The sequence below is a fragment of the Pezoporus flaviventris genome, unplaced genomic scaffold, assembly GCF_033815535.1.
Source record: "Pezoporus flaviventris isolate CSIRO_AGI_PZ_B2104156 unplaced genomic scaffold, CSIRO_AGI_Pfla_v1 ptg000002l, whole genome shotgun sequence".
NCBI lineage: Eukaryota > Metazoa > Chordata > Aves > Psittaciformes > Psittacidae > Pezoporus > Pezoporus flaviventris.
Genome location: NW_026892550.1, coordinates 77,699,415 through 77,712,861, shown reverse-complemented (window position 1 = coordinate 77,712,861; position 13,447 = coordinate 77,699,415). Strand labels below are relative to the sequence as shown.

General features: G+C 37.9%; 1 protein-coding gene across 23 annotated transcripts in view; it reads left to right on the top strand.

Annotated features, from left to right (window-relative positions):
• The window catches only part of SOX5 (SRY-box transcription factor 5), a 645,963-nt gene that overhangs the window by 420,704 nt on the left and 211,812 nt on the right, over positions 1-13,447 (top strand). For all 23 annotated transcript variants that reach the window (XM_061444585.1, XM_061444584.1, XM_061444586.1 and 20 more), the window contains one exon: positions 2,844-3,054. In XM_061444585.1, the coding sequence (XP_061300569.1) occupies positions 2,844-3,054 (211 nt within the window). The remainder of the gene's footprint in view (positions 1-2,843; positions 3,055-13,447) is intronic.

Sequence of the window (13,447 nt, the reverse complement as noted above, 5' to 3'; positions counted from 1 at the left end):
TGTATATGTGTTTTGATTAAGTGGAGTATATCTTAAACCCCACAAGTGTATAAATAGCCTGTGTATGTGATACGCAAACACTGCACACCTAACAAGAGCAGTCTAAGGAAACATTTTGTTTTGGGAATTATTACTTAGATGTATATATTAATATATAATTTATCTATTTAAAAAATCTGTGTAAAGCACTCCCCTTTCCTTTTTTGTCCAGCTATGAAGTTGTCTTAACTGTGGCACTGCAGATACACTTTCAGCAGGATGCCTCTAGGTTATTAATGAATTTATAATTTCAAAGCCTTTATAATGTTAAAAGTTACTTCTTTTTGTGCTTATTTTGCAGGTAGTAAACTAAACTGCAGAAGTAAAAGTGAATTTTTCCATGCTTGTGCAGAACATGTGAAAGAACTAGAATTGAATATCCAGAGTGTGTTCATGATGTTTTACTCACAAAGTACTCTCTTGTCCTCTCCCCCTCATGATTCCTTTTCCCCAGAAATAGAGGCAGGGAAATTTTAGTAGTTTTGAAAATACTTGTGAGCTCTATTTGAATGCCAAGCAATTTGTGATTTTGACAGTCACCTTATATTACTTTTATGTGTCACTCAATCCTTATGTTCTTATGCTTCTTCTATTTTAACAAACTTGTTTCATACTCATAATGTATTTATACAAATAAACCCACTTACATATACCCAAAATGTATGTGGTAAGAGCAGTGATGATTCCTGAGGTTTAAGCAGCTGTTTCAAGTACTTTGTATCTGTGACCAGTGTGTGACATACACAGAAACACGAGTGTCTTTGGGACCCACTTTGGAAAAAAAACAAGAAACTAGTTCCTGGAAAAATAAGGAATGATACTGTTTGTATACATAATAGATGGTATAGGTGCATTTAAGAACTGTAGGGGTGACATTTGGCTCATCAGTCCTCAAAGTGTGAATAAGAAAGCAGCTTTCCAGATTATTTCCTCTTTTGGCCTTGTCTGTAGAAAAAAAATTGCCACTTGGTAATAATGGGTTTGAATGTTAGATAAAATCTGAACTGATGCTGAAGTTTAACACTTTTGTTTGTCTAGGTCAGTGTGAAAAAACAGTTTCAGGTCTATGTATGTGGAAAAAAAAAATACATTTAACTTCAACTCATTTTTGAAGTCCAATGTTAGCAACTAGTAATTTTTCAAGTGCAGAACAGAAATGGAAGGAGTTACAAGGAAAAAAGGAGCATTTCTGTTGACTAGAGTCGGAAAATTTTTTAGGGCTTGGTCAAAAGCTCATTGACGTCAGTAGAAAGTCTCTCATTAACATCACTGGGTTTGGCTTTTGGGGCATATGATGGCCCAGATTGTAATCTCAATTAAATCCGATTCTGTTAGGGAATTTATCCACTAGTGCAACACATTCAAGCTGCTCAAAACTGTTTGTACTAAAAGTTTTCTTAACCAAAGGTAATCTTTTTCATGGACACTTTGTTTTGGCAGAACAAACACATTCTTACTTCCTGTCTTCCATGTTGCTTTATTCTAAGTTTAATGAGATAATTTTTTAGCAATTTGTGTTCTGTTTATGAAAAGACACTTTTTTTTTTTTTTTCCTGAAATATTAGGGTTTATTAAACCAGAGACACCAAAAATTGCCCAGGAAAAAAATAAGCACAAATCACTAAAATCTGTATATCTGTTGCTTTCATACTCTATAAAATGAAAACAATTTAAAAATTATTAAGACCTTTTTATCCACGTCTGTAAATCAGATCACAAGATGGTCCTGTGACTTTTCTAGAAGTAATACTCATTAAGCATCTGAAATACAAAAATGCAAGGAAATGGGATGATGAAAAAAAAATCTGGAGAATCTGATCAAAGTGAAAAATGTTCCTGTTCACAGCGTTGTATTATGGAGTGTACGTACTCTGCAGAAAGATTTGTTCGAAGACATTGACCTAAGTTTTGCAAAACAGTGTGTGTTAGCAGGTTCTCAGAGATGTGTACAGAAAGGTAGGGTATAAAAGTGACATAAAAGGGAAAAGGAATATGTGTAGAAAATGTTGCTTTATGTTGTGGGAGGCATGGAGTAGAAGGCTCTTACATTAATGAATGCAAGTTTGAAGGCAATGGACCAGTTTTGCTTTCCATTAAAATTAATGAGTAGATCTCTATGGATTCTCATGTGAGGAGGATTGTGTTCCAGGAGATCACAGTTTTGCCACTGTGCCACTAATGAAAGTCATTAGAACCACCTTTGTGAGAAATGATGTCTCTACAAAAAATAAAAGTATGAAATGGAAGAGGAGCATAGGAAGAGAATTAGAAAACAATAAGCAATTGCTTCACCATTTATAGATGGAGAACTCCTTGAACTGTGAGTTAAAAGAAGTCATATGATGAAAGGCATTTCGTATTGGTTACTACTTCATTTTACACAAGAACTAACTATCAGGGCATTAAGTACTTTATAAAATCAGGAAATTAATGGTCCTTGTAAAAATTGAAGACTTTTTTGAAAGAAAGCTGCAAAAGAACAAACAATTAAAGGTAATCAATACCATTGTTATTAGGAAACCCATGAGTACAACACTTCTCAATTAGGGAGAAACTGTAATATATGTTTTTCTCTTGCAAGCTGATCTTTGTTCACTTGAGCCTGTAATCTTAGTTTATGCTTTATGGATAGGCTTTGTTCTGGGTGTTTTTGAAGCATTGCATGCCTTTTTAAAGGCTTCAACAGAAGAACAAACAGCAATGAACTCAAAGAACAAAGGATTTTTCTTTCTTTCCATCTTTATTTTTTTCTGCTTTAAGAAAAGAAAGGAGTGTTTCATCTTGGGCTTTTTTTTCCCTTTCAGGAAGTTGATGGCAATAAAGTGATGTCTTCATTTGCCCCGCACAACTCATCTACCTCACCCTTGAAGGCAGAAGAAGGTGGGCGTCAGAGTGGAGAGTCATTGTCCAGCACAGCCCTGGGAACCCCTGAAAGGCGCAAAGGGAGCCTAGCGGATGTTGTAGACACCCTTAAGCAAAGAAAAATGGAAGAGCTCATCAAAAATGAGCCAGAAGGTAAGGCCTAGGAAACTGGCCAAAATTTTCTGTTTTGTTTTCTTTTCTCCAGATTCTTTGGATATATATACTTCTTAATCTTCCCATTTTCTGCTCCGCTTGCTTTTTCTTAATACCAGAATTGAAGTAAAGAACTCCTATTTCTTGTCTACATTAAAGATTTCATCAGTATCCCATCATAGCTAACATTTTTAGCTATTCCCAAATGAGAGCCTTTGTCTGACATAGTGGATTTTTTGTCACAGTTGCAATAGACACAGCAACCTCCTCAACATGAACACTGTAATTTTAACAGCCTGGGGGTCATTTACACCACTGATCTCTCTTTCCTCATTTCCAAAGCAAAAGGCAGAGTTATCAGCAATGTCAGTGTTTTTGAGAAACCGTCTAGTAGGCGTGTCATTATTTGAAAGGTAAGAAGTTAAATTTGGAATTTGTTAAAGCTTCTGTATGGAATGTGCTATCACCTCAGCCTCTGTTTATCTGTAGTGCAGGTACTATACAAACAGGCACAGTACAGGCTTTCTGTGCATTATGTCTGGCCACCAAGTTTCAATATTGGCATATATAGGTATCGTCTCTGGAGAATCCATTTCTTTTGAGACTCTATATTCAGTCGTGCTCCACTTGTGCTCTGTGGGCTGAGACTAAGGCAGAACATCTCTCTTCTTAGAAGCCACAGAACAGCTTTTCTTTAAGTAAGATTTTCCATTCTTGCCTATGTGAGGCACAATCAAACCCCTGACTGGAAGTTGAAGTTCTCACTATATTCTCTATAGGTATTCAGCATACATATTTACAGCGAGATTTTCAGGGGACTGTGAGCCAGTTGATGTGTGAATGTACTGAGCCTTGTTTCCTAGTGCACAGTAGTGAGACTTTACTTTCTTATATACTTGCCTATTCTGTTACAGAAATCTACTTCAAATGTCTAAAAGCATGGCCCTCAGAGCCTACCCCAGTGTTGAAGTATGACTTGATAGCACCTTCAAGAAAGTTTAGGCCAACCTGCATGCTGAAATGAAAATACCGACACAAACACAGCCACATTGTCACATACATGAGTATGACATGAGGACTGCAACTTAGTCTTCTCTGCTTTAATGAGCATGCAGTAAGGGTCTGCTGGGAAACAAATTCTTTGTTTTAGCAATTTTTTTAATATTATGTATAATCATAACATTTCATTTTGCACTAAAGTTTGACTTAATGGTCAGTTTCATGACCTCCCTTGTGACTCTGAATGGAAAAGATCTTTCCTATGTATGGATGAAGTGGGGTGAAGGAGATCAGGCTTTTTATATGAGAGGAAAGAAGAAGGGTTTCTAGGCAATGTATAAGTACACTCCTGAGTATGAGGTTGTACAAGCTGCACAGACTCCGTTAAGGAAAGGCTACAGATAGATATGAGAATGGTTACAGAGCTTGTGCATTATCTCAGCTCTACTAAAATGAAAATGTACAGTACAAACAAAAGATGTACAGCTTTGTGAAGAGACTGGGAGAGAGGAGGGAGAGCAACTGAATGTTGGGCTTTGCAAATGCATGCAACAGAAAATCTTTTCTTCCCTCTAGCCATTGTTCTATTGTCTTTCAAAGGCCATTAAAATGAACAGCAGGTTGTGATGAAAATTTCATTAAGCCCTAGTTAAATCATTATGAGGGTGCCATATTCATGTCTCTGCTTACTCCCCATCCAGGAAAAAATGAATAGGAAAGGGTTGGGTTGGGTTGGTTTTATTCTTTCTCCTTAAAAGCGAGCTAACAAAAGTTGAGAAGTTAGAAGAGAATGGGAAATGGGACATGAAACAAAAGGAGGCCAGAGAGGTGAGCTGGCTAGGAAGAAAATTAGACTTGCATAAGAGCATTGAAAGGTGGTGAGGGACAAACGCGTCATTTTGACAAGTCTCCCTCCCCCTTCCCTTCAGCCGACATGATTGTTTTTAGAGTGGCTAATTAAAAAAATATATATTTCTGGGTGCAGATGGCAAGACTGTTCTTAGAGTTCCTCCACAAATATGACTCCTTTTCACTAAAAAATGTATGTGCTACTGCAAGCACAATGTCTTCTCTGTTTGAACTCCAGCAGAAAATCTACTTATTGTCATGTCTTTTTCATGTAGTGCTAAAGTAAAGTTGTCAGTCATCACTGGTTGGTAGTCAGGTAATTAGCATATTAATGAATTACTCCATGAATAAGATAAGTTACAAGTGGGAATCTTTGGTAGTACATCTAGGTAACGATTCAACAGTGCATGATCACTGTGTATTTCAGTAATAATTTTTAGTCCTGATAGTTTGTGGAGCTTTGTAGGAGAAGACCAGAAATCTGGTTAAGCTTAGTGCATTATGTCAACAACAGTAGCACAATACTTTATTTCCCTTTGGAAAGAAAAGGAAACATTTGCACCAGTAGCCAAGGTTTAATTAAATCAATTTCATGTGAATCTTTCGAAGACCCGATATGAGCCAGATTCCCATTTCTCTATGTACTCAAAAGTTTATATATTATTTAACTTGTACAATGGGCTGTGTTTGCTTTGTTTTTATTGTTTGAAATTGTCTTCTGAATTACTGTGGGAAATGTGCTTTTGAAGCAGCCTTTCAAATGGCCTGTTTCTTCAAAACTGGAAAAAAAAAGGGCTGAGTAGACAACTTTAGGTCTTGGTCAAAACCTCCTGTCAGTCAGGGAAAGAACTTCTCTTTCTGAAATGGGTTTTGAAGACAAGTGAGATACTCCAAAATATTGATAACAGGTCTGACTGTTTTTAACAAATTGCATTTATATAAAATAAATGATTTGCTTAAATTGTATTTCTTAGGAAGTGAGAGTAAAAATTAGTAAGTTTTGTCAGTAAAGAAGGATTGTTATGAAACAGTGTTATGAAGCATACTGCTCAGGCTTCATGAATGCACACATATATGTATGCATGTATGTAAGCACATACATATGTACCCAAACATGAACTGACAGGGAAGCATCACTTTTCACATGAATTGATTCCATGTTGATTTGTTGTATATATGCCCTTGATTAATGTCCCCTGTAGGAAGGCATGCTACCTACTTATTCCAAAGAGCTTCCCAAAAGCTTGTCACTTCCTTTTCTTCCTTGCATATGTGTTGTTTTTTTTTGCAATGTGTATGGTTTTTGTTTTCATAGGGGTCTATACTTAGCTCTAAAGTGCCATGCTCTTTTGTTTTTTTACCCCTAAACTTGCCATTTTACTCTTGCTGTATTCATGTGATTGACAATGAGTCATGCTGACACAGAGACATAGAGTGTTTCAGTGAGTTTAAAACTTGCGGAATTTTACTCATTGCTAATACGGTGCTCATTTTTCTTCTCTCAAATTCTGCGGAAAATCCTTATATGCAGCTTTAGTATTAGGCCCCCAAAGGCATAAACCTGTTACTGAAGTCACACAGTGTTATTTTACATGAAACATTCTGTCCTTTCTAACTTGAACTTCAGAAGAGGAGTCAGTCCCCTTTTATTCCTGGTATACAATAATGAAGATAATGGAGTGGGTTTGGAGAAGCCTTATATACTGTGACAGACCTCAAGCCCTTGCCCTGGGGGTCATCTGCCGACCATGGGATTCCTTTTGCAGCTAAAATCATTAGGCGAATGAGATACAGGCATGTTTTTCTTCTGTTTTCTTAAGGCATCAGAGGATGGCAGAGACTCTCTGTCTGTCTGTTCTCCTCATTTGTAGAAATGAAATGGAAATCTCTTTGAAGTCACTGAGCTTGACACAAGTTCATGAAAGCAAAGACCAAAGCAACCACTTAACTTTTTCTTGCACTATTAATGGGATTGGATTGCTGTATTTTAATTTATGGCCTGCGCTTCTGGAAAATTAGATCTCTGAAATCTGTGTAGCCTTTCCTCTAAATGTATGGCTTGGCTTCTGGAAAAAGAAATAGGCAAATAAATAAATTCTCTCCTATTTTTAGAATAAGCTGGAGTACTCCCTTTTTCTGCATCTCCTAACTTTTAATCAGGAATCAGTCTTCCTTTTCCATTTTGGCAGTATAAGTTTGGATCAGGTTATGGATCTGTCTGTTTATCTTTAAAACGTACATGCTTCATCGTCTGAGGCCAGATATGTGTTATTGTGCAGAATTTGTACGATTTCTGGATAAAAGGGATCATACGGGCATCTGCCTGACCACAGGGACTGTGAATATGGGCAGGTGCATGTATGAGTGCACTCATTCATCTGCATGGTGTGTGTTTCTATAGTAAGGACCTCGGAAGCTCAATTCAGTTTTGCCGCTTAAGTTAATACTTTGAATTTTATATAAATACATGTACGCAGATATACGTGTCTATAGAATGCATGTATTATACATGTATTTAGACATACATATATATATATATATATATAAAAACATGCACACACAAGAATTGTGTATATATGTTTCATATTGTTCCTATTATATGAAATTTCCATCTAGTAGTCCTTAGGTCTTCTGAGCAGGAACAGTTAATCTCAAGTGTTTAGTAAAGAGGTAATACATATGTTTGCAGGGCTTTAACAGGCAATGTGAATACTAGAGCCTCATGTATTATAGTATGCTGCAATATTCTAACTAATCACTTTGTTTGAATGAGAGGAATGAGAAAGGCCTCCCAGGCATGATTTTTGTCTTCTGACCATCCCCAAAAGGCTATTTGTGTTTGATGTTTAAGTTTACATTATAAATCATAACACCTGTTCATGTGGTAATTTAAATGGCTGTTGTTTAAGCAGTTCTATAGTCTGTGAAAGTGAAACATACTGAATTTGGGTTCTCTAGTTAAAATAAGATCCCAAAATATCTACTAATGTTATCAAACTTTTAATCAACATCTCTTTTAAAGAAATCAAGAGGTTTTCCTCTTCTTAAGCCATAAATTCCAAAGCAGGCCATTAATGGGCACAAGAAAGGAGGCCTTTGAAATGCAGACTCTTGTTTTCAAATCACATCTGATGAGATGGGAATAAATAAAGTGAACAGATTCGGGAAAAGCCTAGGGATACTCTAATTGGTTGAGGTTAGAATTTCTTTTGTTTGGTTCTTCACTGTCCCTTTGACAAAGTACGTGTAGAAGAGGCTTTGTAATGCTTTTCTGCTGAAGGACAAACAAGGATACTTTGCAGTTCGGTACTTTTAAGTTTTGTTCATACATTCCTGCTGCTGTGGAAGGATGCTTCAAGTGCATTGTGGTTCCGTGTTCATCTATCCAGTCTGTCACCAGAAAATACATCTTTTCTTGTAGAGCAAGCTATTATCAAACTTCCATGCGCTTCTTTCAAAGTCCCTGCCATATGGAAATGTGCATTCATATACTGCTGATAAAAATAAAAAATAGTTTAAAACAACAAAAAAGGTGAAGTTTATGAAGCAGGCCTATGAGAAGAGAAGGCACTGTTAAATGCTGCAGTAGCTTAAACCCTTATTAACAAGAACTTTAACTCTAGAACAGAGGTAGCCTAGTTTAAAGCCCTGCCAGCATTTACTGGCTCAAAGTGTAGTTTATTCGTTACCTTCAGTTTTTAAGTGTTTTCCTTCCTAATAGTTTAGCCTGATAGTCACGGTTTATTTCAGTGGATGTTTTAAAAATTTCCTTAGATTCCCTTCCAAGTCTCTCTTTCTTACATCCTCAAAGGTTTGTAGCTTTTGGATTTTTCTTTTCTCTTTCGATAAAGGCATTTGAGGTGCTGATACAGCATCTTAAATATAGAAGAAAGCATTATGGTCAAATAAGATTCAGGAAACTTGCGCTTTTGGAGAGAAGATGCACTCCCTCTCCCCCTCCGTTTTTAGAATGAAAGCCTTCTCTGATGAATCTCCGTAATTAAAATTTTCTTCCAGGGTATGTTCACTCCGTAATATTGGACAAGCAGCAGGCAAAGCAAAATGCTTGCTCTCTCACTTCCCATCTTTTACAGTGCAAAATAATTATTTAGATTCCTGCCTGCCCCTAATTTCCCAGGTAGCCAGACTCTTCAGTAGCCATGATTCATTTCAATTGGGACTGTCTAAACTTGCTGCCACGTGTATCCCGCATAATTTTGATGTGCCTGTTCCCCCCCTCAAATGTATTCCAGCTAGATCTGCCTTCATTTTTTGCTCTTTCTTGCTCTCTTTTCTCGCCCTTTTATTTTATTTTTTTTATTATTATTTTTAATTTTCCCCTCCCCCAGAAAAGCCATTAGCTTTCTGAGCTTTATTTCAGTCCTTGGATCACTGCTAGAAAAACCTCTGACCCAGACTGGTAATATACAAATATACATAAGGGAGTGTGCCAGCTCTTTCTGTATGCTTAAGTGCCACAGCTTTTGGGGATGTCATTTATTCAAGAGTGAAGAGCGAGCCACCTGTTTCTCAGGCCTCTTGTCCCTCATATTAAAGGTTCAAGCCCTTGCTGAATAGTAACATCTTAATCTGAGCAACGTACACAACATTTAGCTGAAACCTATTTGTTGAGCTAGCAGGGTTTGTGGGATTTTTTTTTCCCTCTGTCTTACCCCCGAGGCGCTTGTCACAACCGTGCATATTAAAATTAATCAGACCTCCCAGGCTTGTGTGACTGTGTGGTTTAACATGAAGAAGTGGATATCAAGCATTTGCCCTAATTAAATAGGCCTGCTTGGTTTTGTTCTAGTGGATACTTGGCCTTTTTTTAATAACAGCTGCTTATGGAGGAGGCACGGCCAGCTCTAGAGTTAGTGGAGAGCTCACTTCAAAGTTTTCCCCACCACCTGCGCCCAGGATGCTGAGACCTGAAGGGCTCCCTGTGTTCTTTCTTAACAGCACAATTTGTGGGAAGTAAGTGGAGGGGGAAGGGGAAAATATGGCCAAATGAGCGGGAGAGCGATCAGGGAAAGAGAGGCGAGGAGCTGGGATGAGCATGTGGATTGGCTTTTTGAAGTTGATTAAGATGACCTGTCATCCTGTCTGATTAGCTTTAGATCTCAGTCTGTGCCATGAGCTATTCACAAGGCTGTCTTGTGTCTTCTGTTTACCAAGCAAGGGAGAGCCTCTAGTATGGCAAGGAGCAACATTTGCAGCAACTCCCACTTGCTTGTTTAGCTAATGAAGTAGCCTAGTAAAAACACTCTTAAGTTTGAAGCTGTTGCTTACTTTTCTTAGTTACGTGTCTGTTTAACATTGATATTTTTAAGGTGGTTTGAACATTGCCAGTTTTTCACAACTATATGCCTCTCCTGCAGTGTAAATAAGCTGCACTGGGAAGATTTGATCATCTTCTCTTCTCATACAGTTTAATTGTATTGTAGTTTCTGCATTGCCTGAGGAGAAAATGTGCTATATGTGTGTGATTTCTATACTATACTGCAAAGTATAAATTCCAAAAACACTCAAAAACAGAGTAAAGGAGAGGAGGGGTGGGACACCTTAAAACCTGTTAAAATAGTAATTAGGACTGATACCATTTAGCAATTCAACTAGTTGATTTTAGCCAAAAATAGTAGAAAATTTGGAACGGTCAATATTTTTAGACAAAATGTTTGATTGGAAATGATATTTTTTGTTTGTAGATGTTTAAGATGATTAATCTGAAAGAGAAATGAAAACATTTCAATTAGGATTAAATAAAACATTTTGGGTCAGGTGGAAACAGCTTTTCCCCTGACATGGTTTGGCAGCTGAAATGAAAAAATTTAAACTAGTGAAACAAAAATGAGTTTCAAAACCTGGAGAGGTTTTTGGGGTAGTTTTGTGTCTAATGACCTGAGGAGGACATATAAGCAGTTGTTATAAAGACACTTAAATGTATCTGAAAGTTATATGCTGTGCTTTTGAGGGTAAACGATAATATTTTAGTTTGAAAAGCTTTCAGAATTTGATTTCCTACAAATGTGCACATTTCTGTCTTCTGAATCCTCAGAAAAGTTTTGCAGCACCTAGGGCATTTTATCTTGAAACAGACTTTGGAAGTTCATATGTTAGACATACTTGACATGTCTTTGCAGCAGAAACCTGTGAGTCTATTCTAAAAGGCCTAAAAATCTGCAGTCATTACACCACAGAATTTGATTTTACTTTCTATTAAAGGTCTTGCAATCCAGTACGCTGGCAAAAAGCAAAGCTTTATTTATCTGTTTCCATAACAATTCAAACGCTGAAGTAAAACCCAGCAGGTAGGATGACACTCCATTGACTTAAAAATTTATTGCATGTCCATGCACTAACTTGTTGCCATCTTTCTCTCCCTCTCTCTGAGTATTGTTATTATTCTTCCTATCTTATCTTTTACTTCAAACATTGGCACAATCCAAATGTAAAGAACCATATTGACACTGCCAAGCATCTGTCTGGCGCTTGACAGCATCATAGAAACCCTTCCACTGTTTCATCTGGGTTGCTATTGGTTATTTAGCTACACAATACAAATGGTGCAGTGTGGGTGTATATGAAATGGAAAGAAAGGTTGAGGTGGGGGGGAGGAGGCCTGTACAAGTAAATACGTCTTTCATCATATCTTTTGTTTGGTCTGTTTGCTGTGTTCTATTCAGTAGTCAATAGAAGTTATTTGATGGTTCTGCAAAAGGGTAAGAAACCTTTTCTTAAACTTTCATTCTCCTCCTTTTGTCTCGGTCCAGAAAGTTCTGCTTTTGTTTTTCTTGCCTTGCTTTGTTGTCACCTGCCTGTTGTTGAAGGGTTTAATCGTTGCTGTTTAGCTGATGTGATGTAAGTTGATACTTATGAAACACTCCTTATTGAGCCATGATCTTGTACAGGTGAAGTGGACATTTAGAGAGCTTATGAAAGGTTTACTGCAGCGGTCTTTGGGGCAATAGAGTTCTTTCAAGCTTGTGTTCTCATTTATTTATTTAGCCAGGGGATGAAAGTGAAAAGTGAATGAATAGAAAAATCAGTCTGTGCTTTCTGCTGAAGAATGCGCTCTTAGCACTTGTGTGACTCGGTGAGGCTCTCTGAGATGTTTAGCCTTGATTTAATTCGTATTTAAGATCTCTCCTCCCAGCACATTAATATAATGTCAATGTAGAATGCATTGCATGGTGTAATTACTGAAGAGAGCAGTAGTTGGGAAAACAGACGGTAATTGAACACATGGCTGTTTATTACAACAGGACAGTGCTCCTACGCTGGTATTTAGGGCATTAATAGGGAAGAATTGATTTGTTGTTTTAAGATGAATTCAATCACTGTTGCTTAGGCCTTTGTTTGTTCAGGCCGAGTTATGCTTTGTTTGTGTTATGTGCCCAAGAGGTTTACACACCACAGCATGGCATTAGTCATGCAGAGGGCTTGGGAGCAGAGAGCCATTTAAATGAACAAAGGACATTTTTCTTTTTGGCTCTGTTTATCTTCCTCTCTAGTTTTGTTACCCTCTAATCTATATCCATCTCTCTCCTCCTCTTCCTCCCCCCTCCTTTCCACCTCAAACGTTTTTGATCAATGCAGAGGTCCTCTTGCTTTCTTCCTTCCCCCTCCTCTTTATTCACCCTTCCAAAGACAAATGGAGCTCTGACTGACAGGTAGCAATGCGGGGTTGCGGCACAGTGTAAATAGAGTGGTTGCTCCCAAGTTTGTGCAAGGAAGAATTGGGGTTGGGGGGAAAAGAATGTACAGGTTGGAGGAAAATGATTGATTCCAAAGTGGGCAGAGAGGAAATGAGATGTGCCACTGTGTTTCAACTCTGGTGTTCTGGAACGAGGGAACACACACACCTTTCGTGGCTCCTGCGGGCTCGCACTCTGGTTGGGCCCTCTGGAGGCCCTCTCCCTGGGTTTCAGCAAGCCTTCTGCCCTCTTCTCCTTTCTACTGATGCGAGTCAGAGGGAGGAAGGGAGAACCATATGATTGAAGTTGAATTCCTGGTCTCCCTGTTGTGAGCAGCATGGTTTATATTTTAGGCTCATTGTGCTTGAGAGGAATCTCGTCTTGATTTATTTCTGTGTGTGGGAGAGTTAATAGACACTTCAGAATGATGTGGGACAAATTCTGCTCTCAGATTCAAGTTCACAATTCCTGTTGAATACGCAAGAGCTTTAAGAAGTCAACATTTGACCCAATACAAGATTTGTAAAGAACCCAAATGAATTGGGTTTTTATCCCTATACAGGCAGGGATTAGGCCTGTTCCTAGAAAGAGTATATTAAAAGAACTGAAAGGTAACAACAACAAAGTCTGTGCAGTCATTAATTGTTAGAGACTTGTATTTCCTAGGAGGTGAGATACTTGTATCCAAGTAATACAGTACATGAGGAATTAGCACCCAGGCTTGCCTATCGAAGGGATAGAAAATACCAAATTACACAGCACAAGGAAGAAGAGCCACAGATGTGTGACACAGGGAGTCAGATTCTCCCTGTCAGAAGTATCAGTTTAGCATGCATGTTTATACACTGCAG